General features: G+C 46.9%; 1 protein-coding gene across 1 annotated transcript in view; it reads right to left on the reverse strand.

Annotated features, from left to right (window-relative positions):
- LOC148148460 (microtubule-actin cross-linking factor 1, isoforms 6/7-like) overlaps nt 1-20,802 on the reverse strand; it is a gene marked incomplete at its 3' end in the record, with an annotated part of 192,293 nt that overhangs the window by 161,657 nt on the left and 9,834 nt on the right. Inside the window, exons 3-5 of the mRNA XM_087993182.1 lie at nt 19,655-19,676; nt 18,371-18,597; nt 2,053-2,175 (exon numbers count right to left, since the gene is read on the reverse strand). Of these exons, the coding sequence (XP_087849308.1) occupies nt 2,053-2,175; nt 18,371-18,597; nt 19,655-19,676 (372 nt within the window). The remainder of the gene's footprint in view (nt 1-2,052; nt 2,176-18,370; nt 18,598-19,654; nt 19,677-20,802) is intronic.

Consider the following 20,802-nt stretch of genomic DNA (forward strand, 5'->3'; position numbering starts at 1 on the left):
GGGCTCAGACAGGGACAAGGGAAGTGTCAGACAGACACAAGGGGCTCAGACAGGGACAAGGGAAGTCTCAGACAGCCACAAGGGGCTCAGACAGGGACAAGGGAAGTCTCAGACAGACACAAGGGGCTCAGACAGGGGCAAGGGAAGTCTCAGACAGCCACTAGGGGCTCAGACAGGGACAAGGGACGTCTCAGACAGCCACAAATGACTCAAACAGGGACAAGGGACGTCTCAGACAGCCACAAGGGACTCAGACAGGGACAAGGGAAGTCTCAGACAGCCACAAGGTGCTCAGACAGGGACAAGGGAAGTCTCAGACAGCCACAAGGGGCTCAGACAGGGACAAGGGAAGTCTCAGAAACCCACAAGGGGCTCAGACAGGGACAAGGGAAGTCTCAGACAGCCACTAGGGGCTCAGACAGGGGCAAGGGAAGTCTCAGACAGCCACTAGGGGCTCAGACAGGGACAAGGGACGTCTCAGACAGCCACTAGGGGCTCAGACAGGGACAAGGGAAGTCTCAGACAGCCACAAGGGGCTCAGACAGGGACAAGGGAAGTCTCAGACAGCCACAAGTGGCTCAGACAGGGACAAGGGAAGTCTCAGAAAGCCACAAGGGGCTCAGACTGGACAAGGGAAGTCTCAGAAAGACACAAGGGGCTCAGACAGGGGCAAGGGACGTCTCAGACAGCCACAAGGGGCTCAGACAGGGACAAGGGAAGTCTCAGAAAACCACAAGGGGCTCAGACAGGGACAAGGGACGTCTCAGACAGCCACAAGGGGCTCAGACAGGGGCAAGGGAAGTCTCAGACAGCCACTAGGGGCTCAGACAGGGACAAGGGACGTCTCAGAAAGCCACAAGGTGCTCAGACTGGACAAGGGAAGTCTCAGACAGCCACTAGGGGCTCAGACAGGGACAAGGGAAGTGTCAGACAGCCACAAGTGGCTCAGACAGGGACAAGGGAAGTCTCAGACAGCCACTAGGGGCTCAGACACGGACAAGGGAAGTCTCAGACAGCCACAAGGGGCTCAGACAGGGACAAGGGAAGTCTCAGACAGTCACAAGAGGCTCAGACAGGGACAAGGGAAGTCTCAGACAGCCACAAGGGGCTCAGACAGGGACAAGGGAAGTCTCAGACAGCCACAAGAGGCTCAGACAGGGACAAGGGAAGTCTCAGACAGCCACAAGGGGCTCAGAGGGTCGAGAGTCTTTAAAACCCCTTGCCACAAAGAACATTGGGGGCAAAGACCGTGTGTATATTTAAGGCTGAGTCAGACAGATCATTCAGACAATCAAGGGTTACAGGGAAAAGGGGTGGAAGGAATGTCCGATCAGCCATGATTCCATTAAATGGCAGAGCAGGCTCGAGGGGCTGAATGACCTACTCCTGTTCCTAGTTCTTGTGATCTTGAATATCAATTGGGATAGCATTAGATAAAAAGGGGCAGTAATTTCTGATGGTAATTTCAGGAGAACATCCTTGATCAGTCCAACTGGAATGGAGGCTTTGCTGGAGCTGGTGTTGGGGAGTGAGGTGGGTCAAGGAGACACGGGTTTGAGGGGGAGAAATGGGGTAAGACTGATCACTGTACAAAGTTGTGATTAGTAACAGAGATTAACAGGAAACAAACTGAGCTATTAAATTAGAAGAGGGTTAAGTGGAATGTGAAAGGGGGGCATCTTGCCAGAATAAAATGGAACCAGAGATGGCAAGTCGAATTTTAATGAACAATGGGTGATCTTTGAGGAAGAGATGATTCAGATACTGTTTTAAACGGGTGAACCCTGAGATTTAAACAATGACCCTTAGTTTTAGATTCTCCCACAGGAGGAAGCATCCCCTCCCCATCTACTCGAGTAAGACCCACCCCCCCCCCCCACCCCAAGGTTGTCTAATTAAGTTGCCTCTTAATCTTCTAACCTTCAGCAGATACAAGCCCAGTCTGTTCAAACTTTCCTCATAAGATAACCGCTCATTCCAGGGATTAGTCTGATAAACCTCCCCTGAACTGCTTCCAATGTTTCCTCCTCATTAGTCAATTCACTTGCTCACCTCATCTTGATGCTTCACTACCTCACACGTGTCTTCACTTCTGATGGAGTCTATCAGTCCCTCTCCAAGGCTCCTCAATGACTTCACATCATTCTGCAGAGTTTCAATCTCCTCACAGACCTCCTGGAATACAGAAACCAAAACCATAGAAACCCAACAACAACAGCAGCTAAGGGCACAGAGCTACAATTGATTAAAGGCAGTAATTCAATGAAGTGAGACAATGTGCTTAAGGTTTCTAATTGGTCAGAGCTAAGAAACAAGGTACCAAGGCTGGACCAGCTGTATTCAATAGGCCATGATCCGGTGGAAAATGTATAGAAGGACAGATTTGCTTGGAATTGGTCGGGATTTATGAGATTTATGACAGTAGAAGATTGGAATGACCCAAGTCATGAATGGCCTATAATTATGTTAAGGTCAGAAAAGGGAGGAACTTCTGAAGCAGGCCATTGAGGAAAGAAGCATTTTCACCCAGTGGGGAAGGTGACATTATTGAAGCTAGTCATGAGGAAATTGGTTAAGTGCAGAATGCCAACTGGGATGGAGTATTGGGAACAGTGATCATAGTATCATCAGGTCCGTATTATATTTGGAGAACGAAAAGGAGCAATGTAGGATAAAAATGTTAACTGGAGATGAGTTAATTCCTGCAAATTGTGGAGGGATCTATCCAGGATAAAAAAAAAAGAAAGAACTTTTGGATACTGGAAATCAGAAACACAAACAGAAATAGCTGGAAAAACTCAGCAGGTCTGACAGCATCTGTGGAGTGAAAGCAGAGTTTAAGGGTTACTGCAGATTATATCTGTCATAAATACTGTTGGATGCGAATCCTATCAGATTGAATGGATTGGTTGGAGAGACAGTTGGTGGCAATAAGAAATTTGCAACAGCAACAGTATGTGATGGATGGCAGTTATAGGAAGGGGGGAAAGTCTCTGATACAGTCACATAGATGGGTTAACTCCAGGAAGGGTAAGAGAGGTAGGCAGCTAGTGCAGGAGTCTTTTGTGGCTATCCCCATTTCAAACAGGTATGCTGTTTTGGAAAATGTAGGGGGTGATGGATTCTCAGGGGAACGTAGCACGAACAGCCAAGTTTCTGGTATTGAGACTGACTCTAATGCAACGAGGGGTACGTCGGCTTCCAAGAGATCAATTGTGTTAGCGGACTCTCTGGTCAGAGGTACAGACAGACGTTTCTGTGGCCAGCAGAGAAAAAGCAGAATGGTGTGTTGTTTCCCTGGTGCCAGGATCAAGGATGTCTCAGAGAAGGTGCAGAATGTTCTCAAGGGGGAGGGGGACCAGCAGGAGGTCATTGTCCACATTGGAACCAACGATGTAGGAAGGGAAAAGGTTGAGATTCTGAAGGGAGATTACAGAGAGTTAGGCAGGAATTTAAAAAGGAGGTCCTCGAGAGTAGTAATATCTGGATTACTCCCAGTGCCAAGAGCTAGTGAGGGCAGGAATAGGAGGATAGAGCAGATGAATGCATGGCTGGGGAGCTGGTGTATGAGAGAAGGATTCTCATTTTTGGATCATTGGAATCTCTTTTGGGGAAGAAGTGACCTGTACAAGAAGGACAGATTGCACCTAAATTGGAAGGGGACTAATATACTGGCAGGGAAATTTGCTAGAGCTGCTCGGGAGGATTTAAACTAGTAAGGTGGGGGGGGGGGGGGCACCCAGGGAGATAGTGAGGAAAGAGATCGATCTGAGACGGGTACAGCTGAGAACAGGAATGAGTAAAATAGTCAGGGCAGGCAGGGACAAGGTAGGACTAATAAATTAAACTGCATTTATTTCAATGCAAGGGGCCAACAGGGAAGGCAGATGAACTCAGGACATGGTTAGGAACATGGGACTGGGATATCATAGCAATTACAGAAACATGGCTCAGGGATGGGCAGGACTGGCAGCTTAATGCTCCAGGATACAAATGCTACAGGAAGGATAGAAAGGGAGGCAAGAGAGGAGGGGGAGTGGCATTTCTGATAAGGGATAACATTACAGCTGTGCTGAGGGAGGATATTCCCAGAAATACATCCAGGGAAGTTATTTGGGTGGAACTGAGAAATAAGAAAGGGATGATCACCTTATTGGGATTGTATTATAGACCCCCAAGAGTCAGAGGGAAATTGAGAAACAAAACCAACGTGTCCCTCGTTGCATTAGAGCCAGTCTCAATACCAGAGACTTGGCTGTTCGAGATACGTTCTCCTGAGAATCCATCACCCCCTACATTTTCCAAAACAGCATACCTGTTTGAAATGGGGATATCCACAACAGACTCCTGCACTAGCTGCCCTTCCGAAAACTGCCATCCATCACATACTGTTGCTGCTGCAAACGTCTGAGCAGCTCTAGCAAATCTCCCTGCCAGTATATTAGTCACCTTCCAGTTTAGCTAGAATAAACAGAGTTGTTATCTCTGGATTGTTACCCGTGCCACGTGATAGCGAGGCAAGGAATAGGGAGAGATATCAGCTACAGGGATGGTGCAGGAGGGAGGGTTTTAGTTTCTTGGATAATTGGGGCTCATTCTGGGGAAGGTGGGACTTGTACAAACAGGACGGTCTTCACTTGAACCAGAGGGGTACTAATATCCTGGGTGGGAAATTTGCTGGTGCTATTCGGGTGGGTTTAAACTAGCTCAGCAGGGGAGTGGGAACCGGAGGTGTAACTACAGTGCACAGGAGGATGAGAGTAGGGAAGACTGGGACAGGATTTTAGGGTCACAGGAATGTGCTGGCAGGCAACAAGCTGGTTTGACGTGCATCTACTTCAACGCCAGAAGTCTCCGAAATAAGGTAGGTGAGCTTGCAGCATGGATAGGTACCTGGGACTTCAATATTGTGGCCATTTCGGAGACATGGATAGAGCAGGGTGAGCAATAGATGTTTCATTAAAAACAGGCAAGGCGGGAAAAGAGGGGGAGGCGTGGCCTTGTTAGTCAAAGATAGTATAATGGTGGCTGAGAGAACTTTTGATGAGGACTCATCTACTGAGGTAGTGTGGGCTGAGGTTAGAAACAGGAGCGGAGAGGTCAGACTGCTTGGAGTTTTTTATAGGCCTCCACGGAGTTCCAGGATGTGGAAGAGAGGATTAGCAACATTATCCTAGGTAGGAGTGAAAGGAACAGGGTGGTCATTATGGGGGACTTTATCTTCCCCAACATTGATTGGAAATGTTATAGCTCTAGTATGTCGGATGGATCAGTTTTTGTCCAATGTCTACGGGGGGGTTTCCTGACACAGTATGTCGAAGGGCCGACAAGAGGGGAGGCCACACTGGATCTCGTGCTTGGTAATGAACCAGGCCAGGTGTTTGATTTAGTTGTAGGTGAGCACTTTGGAGAGAGTGACCATAATTCAGTTACGTTCAGTTTAGTGATGGAAAGGGATATTGGAAATCTGTCTTTGGAGAGGAGATGGTTAGGGGCAGAGTCGAAGTGCATCTCTCTGACAATCAAAGGGAGGGGTAACAAAGAACAAACTCCCTGGAAGATGAAAGAAATGGATGGTCAGATAAATCAGAAGAAAGATCATAAAACAGATGCCAGTTTCATAATAGAATCAGGTTGAATATAAACACTATAGAGAACTGAGGAACAGAAATGAGAGGTAGACAGACAACTGGAGAATAGATTGGTACTAAACACAAAAGCAACTCCAGAGACATTCTCCAGGCAGATTACCCTGCCAGTGTCATCATCGTCCAGAACATTCTCAGGCAAGCAATGGGGAAGGTCGTTGGTTACGGTAAAAATATTGCTAAAACCTGTTTTAAAAAATTCTCAAGGTCAGGTTTGTAGGAGAGTAGTCTGACACAGAACAATCGACCAAGAGGCGAGTCTGCTAGAATATGGGCATTTTATTCCCCGCATCGTCGCCACAACCAGGTCCAAACAACGGGTCTGGCTTATACTCACTCTACATGTTACCAAAACTGGGAGCCGTCAGTTCTCGTAGAGCGGTTGCCAACAACCCACGCTCGGCGGTTAAACGTAACCCCGGAGCAGACTCACCGAACTGGAGACTTTTCCAGCTGATATACTCCCTTCCAGATATAAACATTCATGTGAACAGCAGAGCAAGGCTAAAAAACACATTCCATTCTGGTTACATACAGATTAGAAGATTCACACGGGACTAAGCAACACCTCCATTCCGGTTAGATTCACACATGTATTGGGACATAATTTTTAACCGTTTCACCACATTCCACTGCTTGGCCCAATACATGTGTTACATTATGATTCACACATGTATTGGGACATAATTTTACACCACATTCCACTGCTTGGCCCAATACATGTGTTACATTATGCTTAATTCAGTTCAATTCGTTTCAGTTAATTTCAGTTCAGTCAATTCAGTGTAGTTCAATTCAGCTCAGTTCAGGTCTGTTCAGTTCAATTCAATTGTGTTCAATTCAGTTCCGTCCATTTCAATTCAATTTATCTCAGTTCCATTTTGTTCCGTTCAATTTGATTCACTTCAGTTCCACTCAGTTCAGTTCAGTTCAATCCCATTCAATTCTGTTAACTCCGCTTCAGCTTTTTGGACATGCCCACATCCTCCGCTGTACCCCAGGCAAGGGGTTCTTCGGCAGGACTGGGATCCTTTCTCAAACAAACTGCCACGTACATGCCCACATCCATGCCATCCCGGGACGGTCGGGACCTCCACAGTTTGTTCTTCTGGTTTCTTAGTCTTTTTCCAAAACATTGTTCTGTATCAAAATCTCTCCTCAATTGCGATTGACCCTGCTCGACTACGCCAAATGTTTTAAAAAATTCTCAAGGTCAGGTTTGTAGGAGAGTAGTCTGACACAGAACAATCGACCAAGAGGCGAGTCTGCTAGAATATGGGCATTTTATTCCCCGCATCGTCGCCACAACCAGGTCCAAACAACGGGTCTGGCTTATACTCACTCTACATGTTACCAAAACTGGGAGCCGTCAGTTCTCGTAGAGCGGTTGCCAACAACCCACGCTCGGCGGTTAAACGTAACCCCGGAGCAGACTCACCGAACTGGAGACTTTTCCAGCTGATATACTCCCTTCCAGATATAAACATTCATGTGAACAGCAGAGCAAGGCTAAAAAACACATTCCATTCTGGTTACATACAGATTAGAAGATTCACACGGGACTAAGCAACACCTCCATTCCGGTTAGATTCACACATGTATTGGGACATAATTTTTAACCGTTTCACCACAAAACCCCATCAAGGGTTTTCAGAGTTCCTTGATGAGTTGTTTAAGGACATCGACTGGGCAAAGACCAGGTGGAAAGTCCAGAGTGACAGGTGGGAAAGGAGCTGTCCCTCTAGAAGGACTATTTCAGGTGGAACTTGACTTAGCTCCTGCTTAGGTCACCCAGTAACAGTAGCCACCTTTGCTTTCCAGCCAAGACTGATTCTGAAGGCAAGCAGCTCAGACAAAGGGAGAACTTGGAGCATCTACAGGAAACTGTTCCAGGCCGACAGTGGAAGCACACCAGTGATATCTCACTGGCCTGTTGTTAGGTAACTGGGAGGCTGGAAGGGCCATAAATACAGAAGCAGAATGCAGTAATAATCTTCGCTGTCACTCACTGAGCTGGAAAATCAGCAAGAAAACTATCCAACTACCAAATCCATCGCAGCTAATGGATCTGGATTCAAATGCTAACTTCTTCACTTCTGCAAAAAACTAATTGAAACACAGGCCCCTGGTTTAGCTCAGAAACATCTTGGGACTTTCTTATGGCTAATCCTGGATCAGTGATGCTGGAAGAGCACAGCAGTTCAGGCAGCATCCAAGGAGCTTCGAAATCGACGTTTCGGGCAAAAGCCCTGTTATAACCTTAGTGTCTGTAGTTTCTTGTGAACAATGTTATCTCTTTATTCCCAATGAAAATCCAGAAAGGACTTTGAATCAATTATCCTTTTAACTGTGAAGCTTGATGCTGGTCTGTGTTAACTTGAAACAGATCTGATACCAATTCCATTCATAAACCATGTCAGAACATGGAATAGTCCAGCACAGTCCAGCACAGTCCAGCACAGTACAGACCCCTCAACCCTCAATGTTGTGCCGACCTTTTGTCCTACTCTAAAATCAGACGAACCTACATCCCCTTATCATCCATGTGCCTATCCAAATGTCCCTAATGTCTCTGACTCTACTCCCACTGCTGGCAGTGCATTCCACACACCCACCACTCTCTGTGTAAAGAACCGACCTCTGACATTGCCCCTAAATCTCCCTCCAATCACCTTAGAATTATCCCTCCCCGTGATAGCCATTTCTGCCCTGGGAAGAAGTCTCTGGCTATCCACTCTATCTACTCCTCTCATCATCCTATACACCTCTATCAAGTCATCTCTCATTCCTTCTTTGCTCCAATGAGAAAAGCCCTACCTCGCTCAACCTTTCTCCATAAGACACATCCTCCAGTCCAGGCAGCTTCCTGGGAAATCTCCTCTGCACACTCTTTAAAGCTTCCACATCCTTCCAATAATGAGGCGACCTGAACTGAACACAATATTCCAAGTGTGGGCTAACCTCGCAGAGCTGCAGCATAACCTCGCAGAGCTGCAGCATAACCTCGCAGAGCTGCGGCATAACCTTGCAGAGCTGCGGCATAACCTCGCAGAGCTGCGGCATAACCTCGCAGAGCTGCAGCATAACCTGGCAGAGCTGCAGCATAACCTCGCAGAGCTGCAGCATAACCTCGCAGCTCTTAAACCCAATCCCTCTGTTAATGAAAGCCAACACAACCCTATCAACCTGGATGGCAACTTTGAGGGATCTATGGACATGGACCCCAAGATCCCTCTGTTCCTCCACACTGCCAAGAATCCTGCCTCTAACCCTGTATTCTGCATTCAAATTTCACCTTCCAAAGTGAATCACTTCATACTTTTCCAGGTTGAACTCCATCTGTCACTTCTTAGTCCAAGTCTGCATCCTGTCAATGTCCTGTTGCAACCTACAACATCCCTCCACACTATCCATCACTCCACTAAACTCCGTGTCATCGGCAAACTTACTAACCCACCCTTCCACTTCCTCATCCAAGTCATTTATAAACATCACAAAGAGCAGAGGTCCCAGAAGAGATCCCTGCAGAACACCACTGGTCACCAAGCTCCAGGCTGAATACTTTCCATCTACTACCACCCTCTGTCTTCTATAGGCCAGCCAATTCTGTATCCAGACAGGCAAATTTCCCTGTATCCCATGCATCCTCCCTTTCTAAATGAGCCTACCATAGACAACCTTATCAAACACCTTTCTAAAATCCATGTACACCACATCCATTGCTCTACCTTCATCATTGTGTTTTGTCACATCCTCAAAGAATTCAATAAGGTTTGTGAGGCATGACCTGCCCCTCACTAAGCCATGCTGACTATCTCTAATCAAAGCTGAAAAATGTGTTGCTGGAATGCTTGGATGCTGCCTGACCTGCTGCGCTTTTCCAGCAACACATTTTTCAGCTCTGATCTCCAGCATCTGCAGTCCTCACTTTCTCCTATCTCTAATAAAACTATGGTTTTCCAAATAATCATAAATCTTGTCTCTCAGAATCCTCTCCAATACTTTGCCCACCACAGATGTAAGACTGGTCTGTAATTCCCAGGATTATCCCTATTCCTTTTCTTGAACAAGGGAATAACATTTGCCACCCTCCAATTATCTGGCACTACTCCAGTGGACAGTGAGGACACAAAGATCATCGCCAAAGGCGCAGCAATCTCTTCCCTCACTTCCTGTAGTAACCTTGGGTATATCCTGTATGACTTATCTATCCTTGTGTCTTTCAAAATTTTCATCACATCCTCCTCCTTAACATCAAGCTGTTTGTGGATGTCAGTCTGTTTCGCACTGTCTTCAGAAACAACAAGGTCCCTCTCAGTAGTGAATACTGAAGCAAAGTATTTATTAAGGACCTCCCCTACCTCCTCCGACTCCAGGCACAAGCTCCCTCCACTATCCCTGATCGGCCCTACCCTCACTCTGGCCATCCTCTTGTTCCTCACATAAGTGTAGAATGCCTTGGGGTTTTCCTTAATCCTATCCACTAAAAAGTTTTTTCATGCCCTCTTCTAGCTCTCCTAAGTCCATTCTTCAGTTCCTCCCTGCCTAGCTTGTAACCCTCTAGATCCCTGCCTGATCCTTGCTTCCTTCACCTTGTGTACGCTTCCTTCTTCCTCTTGACTAGATGTTCCACATCCCTCGTCACCCAAGGTTCCTTCACCTTACCATCCCTTCCTTGCCTCAGTGAGACAAATCTATCCAGCACTATCAGCAAGTGCTCCCTAAACAACCTCCACATTTCGGATCAGTGGTGCTGGAAGAGCACAGCAATTCAGGCAGCATCCGAGGACAGGCAAAATCGAACCTCCACATTTCTGTCATGTACTTCCCTGAGAATATCTGTTCCCAATTTAGGCACACCAGTTCCTGCCTAATAGCATTGTAATTGCCTCTACCCCAATTAAATATTTTCACATACAGTCTGCTCCTATCCCTCTCCATGACTATAATAAAGGTCAGAATGTTGGGATCACTATCACAGAAATGTTCTCCCACTGGGAGATCTGACACTTGGCATGGTTCGTTGCTGAGCACCAAATCCAATATGGCCTCCCCTCTAGTCGGCATATCTACATATTGAGTCAGGAATCCTTTCTGGACACATCTAACAAAAACTGCTCCATCCAAATTATTTGAACAAAGGAGATTCCAATCAATATTAGGGAAGTTAAAGTCACCCATAACAACAACCGTTATTTTTGCACCATTCCAAAATCTGCCTCCTAATCTGCTCCTCCATGTCTCTGTTAATATTGAGGGGACTGTAGAAAACTCCCAATAAAGTGACTAATGTTACCACCTGCTAGCAGCTGAGAATTGCTAGATTGTCTAAAAGCTGACATTAGACAACTACATAGCAAGGATAGAGCAGTATTAATGGGGGGATTCTAATCTGAACCCAGACTGGGAGAGGAAGACAAGCAAATACCAGGGAAGTTGTGAATTTCTAGGATGGTTTCCTCCAACAATATGTCTAGATGCAATAAGGAGACAAGCAATATTGGATCTAGTCATGAGCAATAAGTCTAGTTTAACTAATGACCTAGTTTGTGAGTATTTGCAAATTTTGATCACAATATAATCGAGTTTCATGTAGCGTTTGTGAGAGATCGGCAAAAATTGGATAATAGAATTTAGGGTTTAGGTAAGGCAGACTTTAAAGGGATGAGGCAGAGAGTGTCCACAGTAAACTGGGAATATTTGCTAAAGGGTAAAGTTACTGAGGAACAGAGGAGAGTGTTTGGAGAAACATTTAATGCTGTTCAGGGGCAGGTTGTCCCCAGGAGATGGAGAATCTCCACCTCACTCTCACAAAAATACAGCCACGGACATCGGAGCAGGGAAGGTACGGCATACAATTAAAAGGAAGAGCTTATAAAAACATAAAGAACAGTGTGGATCCCACAGGACGGGTCAAATACAAAGACCAACAAAGATCCACCAAGCATCTTTTTAAAAGCGGCTACAAAGGATTATGAACTGAAACTTGCAAAAGCCATAATAGACAATAAGAGGAGATGTTACAGTTCTATAAAGGGAAAGCCGCTGGTCCCAGTGAAGGCTAACAGTAGGGATATTGTCAGTGACTACGGGGAAGCAGGAAAGGCGGAGAGCTTGCGGGAAATCCCAGAGAAATTATCAGAGGATCAGGGACTGAGTCAAAATAAAATTAAACTAAATCATCAAAAGAAGGGAAATTAATGGAACTGAGAAATGACAAATCCCCAGGACCTGATGGCTTCCATCCCTGGGTGTTAAAGGAAGTTGGTGGAGTGAATAAACGAGGTTCAGTGCAGCGAAGTGTGAGGTGATGCACTTTGGTTGGAAGAACATTGAAAGGCAACATAAAATAACGGGGATAATTGTAAAGGGGGAGTAGGAGCACAGGGGGCTGGGTGGTATACGTCACAGATCATTGAAGGTGGCAGCACCGGGGGAGAGAGCAGTTAATAAAGCAGACAGTACCTTCGCCTTTATTACCGGGCAGAGAGTACAATAGCAGGGGGGTGATGTTGAACTTGTCCAGGACCCTTGTTGGTCCTCAGCTGGAATATTGTGTACAGGGTGTGGGCCCCACATTATAGGAAAGATGGGAATGCATTGGAGAGAGTGCAGGAAGTGATTTACAGGAATGGTTTCCGGAATGAGAAACTTCAGGGATGGGGGGGGAGGTTGAAGACGTTGGGACAGTTCTCCCCAGAGAGAGGGCAGCTGAGAGGGAGATGTGATAGAGGTTTTCAAAACCAGAGCTGGACAGAGCAGACAGGGAGAAACAGTCCCTGCTTGTACCAGGATTGTAAACACAATGGACATAGATTTAAAGTGATATGCAAATGAAGCAAGAGTGATGTCAGTGTTGTAGAGATAGAACATAGAACATAGAACATAGAAGAATACAGCGCAGTACAGGCCCTTTGGCCCTCGATGTTGCGCCGATCCAAGCCCACCTAACCTACACTAACCCACTATCCTCCATATACCTATCCAATGCCCGCTTAAATGCCCATAAAGAGGGAGAGTCCACCACTGCTGCTGGCAGGGCATTCCATGAACTTACGACTCGCTGAGTGAAGAACCTACCCCTAACTTCAGTCCTATATCTACCCCCCCTTAATTTAAAGCTATGCCCCCTTGTAATACCCGACTCCATACGCGGGAAAAGGTTCACACTGTCAACCCTATCTAACCCCCTAATCATCTTGTACACCTCAATCAAGTCACCCCTAAACCTTCTTTTCTCTAATGAAAACAGCCCCAAGTGTCTCAGTCTATCCTCATACGATCTTCCTTCCATACCAGGCAACATCCTGGTAAACCTCCTCTGCACCCGTTCCAGTGCCTCCACATCCTTCCTATAGTATGGCGACCAAAACTGCACACAATATTCCAGATGCGGCCGCACCAGAGTTTTATACAACTGCATCATGACCTCAGGACTCCGGAACTCAATTCCTCTACCAATAAAAGCCAGTACGCCATATGCCTTCCTCACCGCACTATTTACCTGGGTGGCAACTTTCAGAGATCTGTGTACATGGACACCAAGATCCCTCTGCTCATCCACACTACCAAGTATCCGACCATTAGCCCAGTACCCCATCTTTTTGTTATTCTTCCCAAAGTGAATCACCTCACATTTAGCTACATTGAATTCCATTACAGATGTACAGCACAGAGAAAGGCCCTTCAGCTCGGTCTGACTACACCAGTCATAAACAACCACCTAATGATTCTAGCCCCATTTCTCAGCACTTGGCCCATCACCTTATTACATCTCAATCCCTCTTCAATGTGATGAGGGTTCCTGTCCCTCCCACCCTCTCAGGCTGTGAGGTCCAGGTTCCCCACCTCCCTCTGGGTGAAATGATTTATCCTCACATCCCCCTCTAAACTTCATGCCCCTTACCTTAAACCCCAGCTCCCTGGTCATTGATCCCTGCGTTAAGGGGAAAAGTTCCTTCCTGTCTGTCCTGTCCAATTTTCTGCATCTCAAACATGTCCCCTCTCAGTCTCCTTTGCTCCCATTGAACATTGAAAAGTACAGCACGGTATTGTGCCAAGGATTAATCCTAATGTAAAGTAAAATAACTTCACCTATGCACCCCTCAACTCACTGCTTTCCATCTGCACGTCCAGCAGTCGCTTAACTGTCCCCATTGACTCTACTTCCACCACCACCGCTAACAATGTATTCCATGCATTCACAACTCTCTGCGTAATGAACCTTCCTCTGATGTCTCCTCTGTACCATTCTCCTAATATCTTAAAACTATGGCCCCTTGTGCCAGTCAATCCTGCCCTGGGGAAAACATTCCCAGTCTGTCCAATCTCTCTTCCTAACTGAAACTCTCCAGCCCAGGCAACATCCTGATAAATCTCCTCTGCACACTCTCCACTGGATGTGATCACCTCCATCCTAGAATGTGGATTCAGAACTGCACACATTGGCTGTTGCCTAACCAATGTTTTATTCAGTTCCTCCCTGCTCTGAAACTCCATCCTTCAGTTAATAAAGACAAGTGTCTCATATACCTCCTTCACCACTCTAACCTGCTGTGCTCGAGTTCAAAAGAAATAAACAAACATACGGCATTTGTGGAAACTCTCTGGATAAAGCATTCATACAAGAGAAAGAGGCAATTGTTTCTTACAGGAGATTAAAAATTCTTTCTCATTCAATATAAAGATGCAGTTTGAGGTAAAGTTGAGGTTTAGAAATGAAAGTTGGTCATATGAATCTGCAACAGAGAGATCATCTGGAGCTGTCTGGAAAGGGGCTAGGGTATCTGCTTTAGATTAGATTAGATTACTTGCAGTGTGGAAACAGGCCCTTCAGCCCAACCCACCCAGACCCATTCCCCTACATTTACCCTATTCACCTAACACTATGGGCAATTTAGCATGGCCAATTCACCTGACCTGCACATTTTTGGACTGTGGGAGGAAACCGGAGCACCCGGAGGAAACCCACGCAGACACGGGGAGAACGTGCAAACTCCACACAGTCAGTCACCTGAGGCGGGAATTGAACCTGGGTCTCTCGCGCTGTGAGGCAAATCCCTAGAGTGAAATGATCAGCTCCACATCTGCTGAGTGGAAGGTGATTAACCCGTCACTCTATCCAGTGCACGTCCTCAGGAATATTAAGTATTGTAGGGGTCTATCCACCACTCCATAATGGTCTGGTATGGAGCGGTACCATCCCAAACCTCTTTTCCAAGGACCACACTGGCTGAGGTGCTTCAGGTCCTGCCATTCAACCATAAAATGTAGGACAGAAGTAGGCCATTCAGCCCATCAAGTCTGCTTTAAGATTCAATGAGACCATGGCTGTTCTCATCTCTACTTTCCTACCTTTTCCCCGTAACCCCCAATTACTTTCCTGAGTAACACTCTCTCTGTCTCAGCCTTGAATATAACTAATTAGATTAGATTAGATGCCCTACAGTGTGGAAACAGGCCCTTTGGCCCAACAACTCCACACCAACCCTCCGAAGAGTAACCCACCCAGACCCATTTCCCTCTGACTAATGCACCTAACACAACGGGCAACTTAACATGGCCGATCCACCCTAACCTGCACATCTTTGTGACTGTGGGAGGAAACTGGATGACCCGGAGGAAACCCACGCAGACACGGAGAGAATGTGCAAACTCCACACAGACAGTTGCCTGAGGCTGGAATCGAATCTGGGACCCTGGTGCTGTGAGGCAGTAGTGCTAACCACTGAGCCACCATGCTGCCCTGCCTCAACAGCCCTCTGTGATAAAAATCTTCAGATTCATTCCATTTTGAGAGAAAAAATTCCTCCCCATCTCTGCCTTAAATGGGTGACTTCTTATTCTGAGATGATACTCCCGGTCCTACACTCTCCCACACAAAGAAAAACAACCTCTCCATATCAACTCTGTCAAATCACTTAAGAATCTTGGATGTTCCAATAAGGTTGGAACATTCTTCTAGAGTCCAGTGAGTACAGTTCCAGCCTATCCAACCTCTCCTCATAAGACAGTTCCTCCATTCCTGTGAACCTTCTCTGGACTGCCTCCAATGTCGGAATATCTTCCCTTAGACAAGGGCCTAACCCTGTTCAGAGTATCCCAGCTGTGGTCTGACTACTGCCTGTATAGTTTTAGCAAAACTTCCTCACTTTTATACTCCATTTCCTTTGAAATTAAAATCAATAATTGTGATTCACACACGAGACTCCCAAATCCCTCTGTGCTGCAGCTTTCTGCAGTCTTTCTCCATTTAAATAAGATTCAGCTCCTCTGTTCTTCCCACCAAAGTCCATAACCTTACCTTTTCCTACACTATATTCCATTTGTCAAATTTGTGCCCATTCGCCTAAGCTTTCTAAATCCCTCGGATAACTCCTTATGTCACCTTCACCCATTGCCTCCCCACCCATTTCTATCTCATCTGTAAACCTGGTGATTACTTTCCTCACACATTGTTAATATACCCAAAAGGTCCCCGATCTATGAACATCTACCTTACAAATGCTCGTAATAGAACATAGAACATTACAGTGCAGTACAGACCCTTCAGGGCTCGATGTTGCGTTGACCTGTGGAACCAACCTGAAACCCATCTCCATTATTCTATTCTTGTCCATATACCTGTGAAAGCAATCCCATACAAGGATGCAATTTAATGATCCAACATTTCCTGTCTTCCATTATCCTGCAAACAGGATGGACTGCCTTGTACAGGATATAACTGTGGGCTGAGCACTGACCCCTGGGGCACTCCACTAGTTACAGGTTGCCATTTTGAAAATGCTCCCCTTATCCCAATTCTCTGACTTCTATTAGTGTGATGTTTCCATGTATCTGCTGCCCTTTTCCTTCGAGATGGACACGGTCATGGTTTGAGAAGAAGCCTTGAAGATCTACAGTACAGCCCACTCCCCAGCTATGTAACTGCCCCTTTTCTTGTTCCTCAGCTCATTGTCTGCACGGCCTCATTTGATAGGAGAAAGTGAGGTCTGCAGATGCTGGAGATCAGAGGCTAGATTAGAGTGGTGCTGGAAAAGCACGGCAGATCAGGCAGCATCCGAGGAGCAGGACAGTTGACATTTCGAGCATAAGCCCTTCATCAGGAATGTGGGGCCACGGGGGGGGAGGGGGGGGGCGGAGGGAGCTGAGCAATAAATGGGAGGGGTTGGGGCTGGGGAAGGTAGCTAGGCATATGAAAGGTAGATGAAGGTTGGGGTGATGGTGATAGGTCAAGAGGAGGGTGGAGCAGATAGGTAGGAAGGAAGATGGATAGATGGGACAGTTCAAGAGGGTGGTGCCAAGTTGGAGGGTTGGGAATAGGACAAGGTGGGAGGAGAGGAGATGTGGAAACTGGCAAAATCCACATTGATCCTATGTGGTTGGAGGGTCCCAAGGCAGAAGGTAATGTGTTCTTTCTCCAGGCTAGGATTTGGCAACAGAGGAGGCCCAGGACCTGCATGTCCTTGGCGGAGTGGGAGGGGGAGCTGAAGTGTTCGGCCATGGGGCGGTGGGGTTGGTTGGTGTGGGTGTCTCAGAGATGCTCTCTGAAACTTTCCGCAAGTTGGCGTCCTGTCTCCCCAATGTAGAGGAGATCACATTGAGAATAACGGATATAGTAAATGACATTTGTAGAAGTACAGGTAAATTTCTGATGGATTTGGAAGGGTCCTTTGGGGCCTTGGATGGAAGTAAGGGGGAAGTATGGGCACAGGTTTTGCAATTCCTGCGGTGGCAGGGGAGGGGGTGTGAGGGCTGGTGGGTGACACGGGCCTAACAAGGGAGTCGCAGTGGGAATGGTCTCTGCGGAACACAGATAAGGGTGGGGAGTGAAATATATCTCTGGTGGTGGGGTCCGTTTGTAGGTGGCTGAAATGGCAGAGGATGATGCGATGTATGTGGAGGTTGGTAGAGTGGAAGGTGAGGACTGGGGGAGTTCTGTCCTTGTTGTGGGGTTCAAGGGCAGAGGTGCAGGAAGTGGAGGAGATGTGCTGGAGGGGACATCAACCACGTGGGAGGGGAAATTATGGCCCTTGGAATAGGAGGCCATCTGGGATGGTCTGGAGTGGAATTGATCCTCCTGAGAGCAGATGTGGCAGAGGCAGAGGAATTGGGAGTAAGGGATAATGATTTGACAGGAGGCAGGGTGGGAGGAGGTGTAGTCCAGGTACCTCGAAACGTCAACTCTCCTGCTCCTCGGATGCTGCCTGACCGGATATGCTTTTCCAGCACCACACCTTTTGACTGTGGCCTCATTTGTTGACCATTTCAGCACATCATCCCTCCTCACAGCTGCCTTAGTCTCCTCCAAACTCCCTCCTCTGTTATTCCACCCCACCCATTCCATCTGAAAACCCTGAAAGCAAGAACACTGAGCTCCCTCTCTCAGCCACATTCCTAGCATCAGGGCAATATTGATGAGAAGTGCCCTCAGTTTGGTTGCTTTATTTGATGAACTCTGGACTGTGAAGTCAGAAACCCATGCCCCAGCAAACACGTAGTCTGTTGCCTAATTTATTTCCTCTCCTTTTCCAGACTCATTCACTAACTTGCTGCCTTCATTTCTGTTTCAGATTTCACCTGAACTGAACTGAACCCTGGGTTGCCAAACCCCTGCCTCTCACTATCTGTGAACTGCCTCCAGAGCCAGTCCAGTTAAACCCCGACAGCAGGTCAGGAGCAGGAAGGTAATAAAGGTCACCCTCAGTGATATCCTCACTCACCTGGAGGCAGCCAAGACGATGTTGGAGAGTCACTGGATTGGATGATGGTGTACTCAGATCTTGCAGCCTCTGCTCAGTGGTCTTCAAGACAACAGTGAGATCAGTCAGAGCTATCTCAAACTGCTGGGCCTGGCAAAGTTTGGCCTGAAGCCTGGACTCCTGCTCCTGAGAGTGAAACTGTAACTCAGTCCAGAGCCGCACCAAATGGTCAAGCTTCTCCTGAATGTCTGCTCAAGAAAAGAATTTTACACAACAGTCAGCATTTGAAAAATTTTCAATCACAAATCGCCAAATAGTTTCCAGGCATGGATTGGCCACTTATGGGGTAGAGTGAGACAGTTGGGAATTACAGAATCGATAAGACCATAAGAAACAGGAGTAGGCCATTCGGCCCCTCGAGGCTGGTCTGACATTCCTCGTGTCCACTTTCCTGTCCTTTGTGGCTGAATTGGCCTCCAGAAGTAATGAACTTATGATGGACAATAATACACTTATCGTGGAATAACAAAAGATGGACAATGATTAAAGCATGCTGGGAAATAAACCCCAGCCTTGACTAAAGTGTCAATCCACCTGCCGCAGTATGCAGACAGGCTGCAGCTGCTCACAGACAGTTTGCAAATAAATCCAAAAGCTGCAGACCCTGCAACACCCATCTGGAGTTGGACTTGAACAGGACAATGGAATATCACCCTCAGGACAATCAGGAGCAGCAAGTCATTTGCTAGACACAGAGCGGCCTGGCACCCTTATTTGGAGGTGGCTACATGCACCCAGCACCTACCATAATGGACACCCAAAGGCCACCCTGCTATCAATGTACCAACACCTGGTTGGGTCTGATTGATCAGGGTAATCGAACCTGATCAATCCAATGGCAGATCCTCAAGACCCTCTCAAAATCACACGAAGACTCAGAAGGATAAGATTCACCACAAAACCCCACTCAGGGCAGTGACTCGAGAAGAGAAGACACCCCATGACACATCCTCACAGTGACCCCACTGATGGAAATGATACACTTCTGTCAGTGTCACCAACCGCAGCTTCCACATCCAAGGGAATCCGGACTACTTTAAGTGGCCCATGAGGAGACTTGTCTGACAGATTGTAAATCACTCGCTACTCAGTGACAACATGAACATTTCATAGATTCCCAAGAACTCCCTGACAGACAGGCAAACTGAACATTCCCGACTCGCTATAACGCAGATCCCTAATGACATCCCCACACCATGGATATGAGACAATGCAAAAAGATTAGTATTGACTGAGCATACTCACTCAGACTGCCAGACAGCAGTTCCTGATATACCCAATAGAGGGGGCAAAATTAAACAGGTTATAGTCCAACAGGTTTATTTGGAAGCACTGAATTAGTGGTGCTGGAAGAGCACAGCAGTTCAGGCAGTATCCGAGGAGCAGATGCTGCCTGAACTGCTGTGCTCTTCCAGCACCACTAATCCAGAATCTAGTTTCCAGCATCTGCAGTCATTGTTTTTACCTTATTTGGAAGCACTAGCTTTCAAAGCACCGTGTCTTTATCAGGTAGCTGTGGAGTAGGATCAAAGGACACAGAATAGTAACCCAACAGGGAAACTGAGAGAATTATGATGACAGTGTAGCTCAGACTCCCAGATGGTAATTCCCAATATCTCCAACAGGGGGCATGGCACAGCACAAACATGGGAACCGAGAGAATGATGGACGAAACAACTAACTCAAACAGCCAGGCTGCAATTCCACATTTCTCCAATAGGGGGGACTGACAACACACCAACAGGAGTACAGGGAGGATTTAATACAGACACCCCAGAGAGAAAGGATTCAGACCCTCTGTTTGGTGCCTGTTTGACAAATTAGATTAGATTACATTACAGTGTGGAAACAGGCCTTTCGGCCCAACAAATCCACACCGACCCGCCGAAGCGCAACCCACCCATATCCCTAACCTAACACTACGGGCAATTTAGCATGGCCAATTCACCTGACCTGCACATCTTTGGACTGTGGGAGGAAACCGGAGCACCCGGAGGAAACCCACGCAGACACGGGGAGAATGTGCAAACTCCACACAGTCAGTCGCCTGAGGCGCTGATTCAGTGATCCAAGTGATGAAACAGCTCCTGACAGCCAGACAAGACAAGGTGTAACTGTTTCTGATATATCAAAACTCACATGCATCTTACACCTCTTCCAAATCTATTTCTGGATAGGATTTAACCAAGCTATTTTCTCCACAATGGATATAGTCTCCAAATCAGATTCCTACCTCCCCTTTGCTTTCACCCTCATTTCTATTACCTACGTTTAAAGTGGTCTCTGTCTGACAGGTCAGCTCCATTTTCACTTTTATTTAAAATGATTGATCTCTTGCAGTCCTCTGCATAATCACTCGTCTCTGAAACACTGGTCTTCATGACCACTGTATC

This window comes from Chiloscyllium plagiosum, unplaced genomic scaffold (assembly GCF_037043375.1).
Source record: "Chiloscyllium plagiosum isolate Xiang-an unplaced genomic scaffold, Cpla_swu_hap1 HiC_scaffold_12, whole genome shotgun sequence".
Classification (NCBI taxonomy): Eukaryota; Metazoa; Chordata; class Chondrichthyes; order Orectolobiformes; family Hemiscylliidae; genus Chiloscyllium; species Chiloscyllium plagiosum.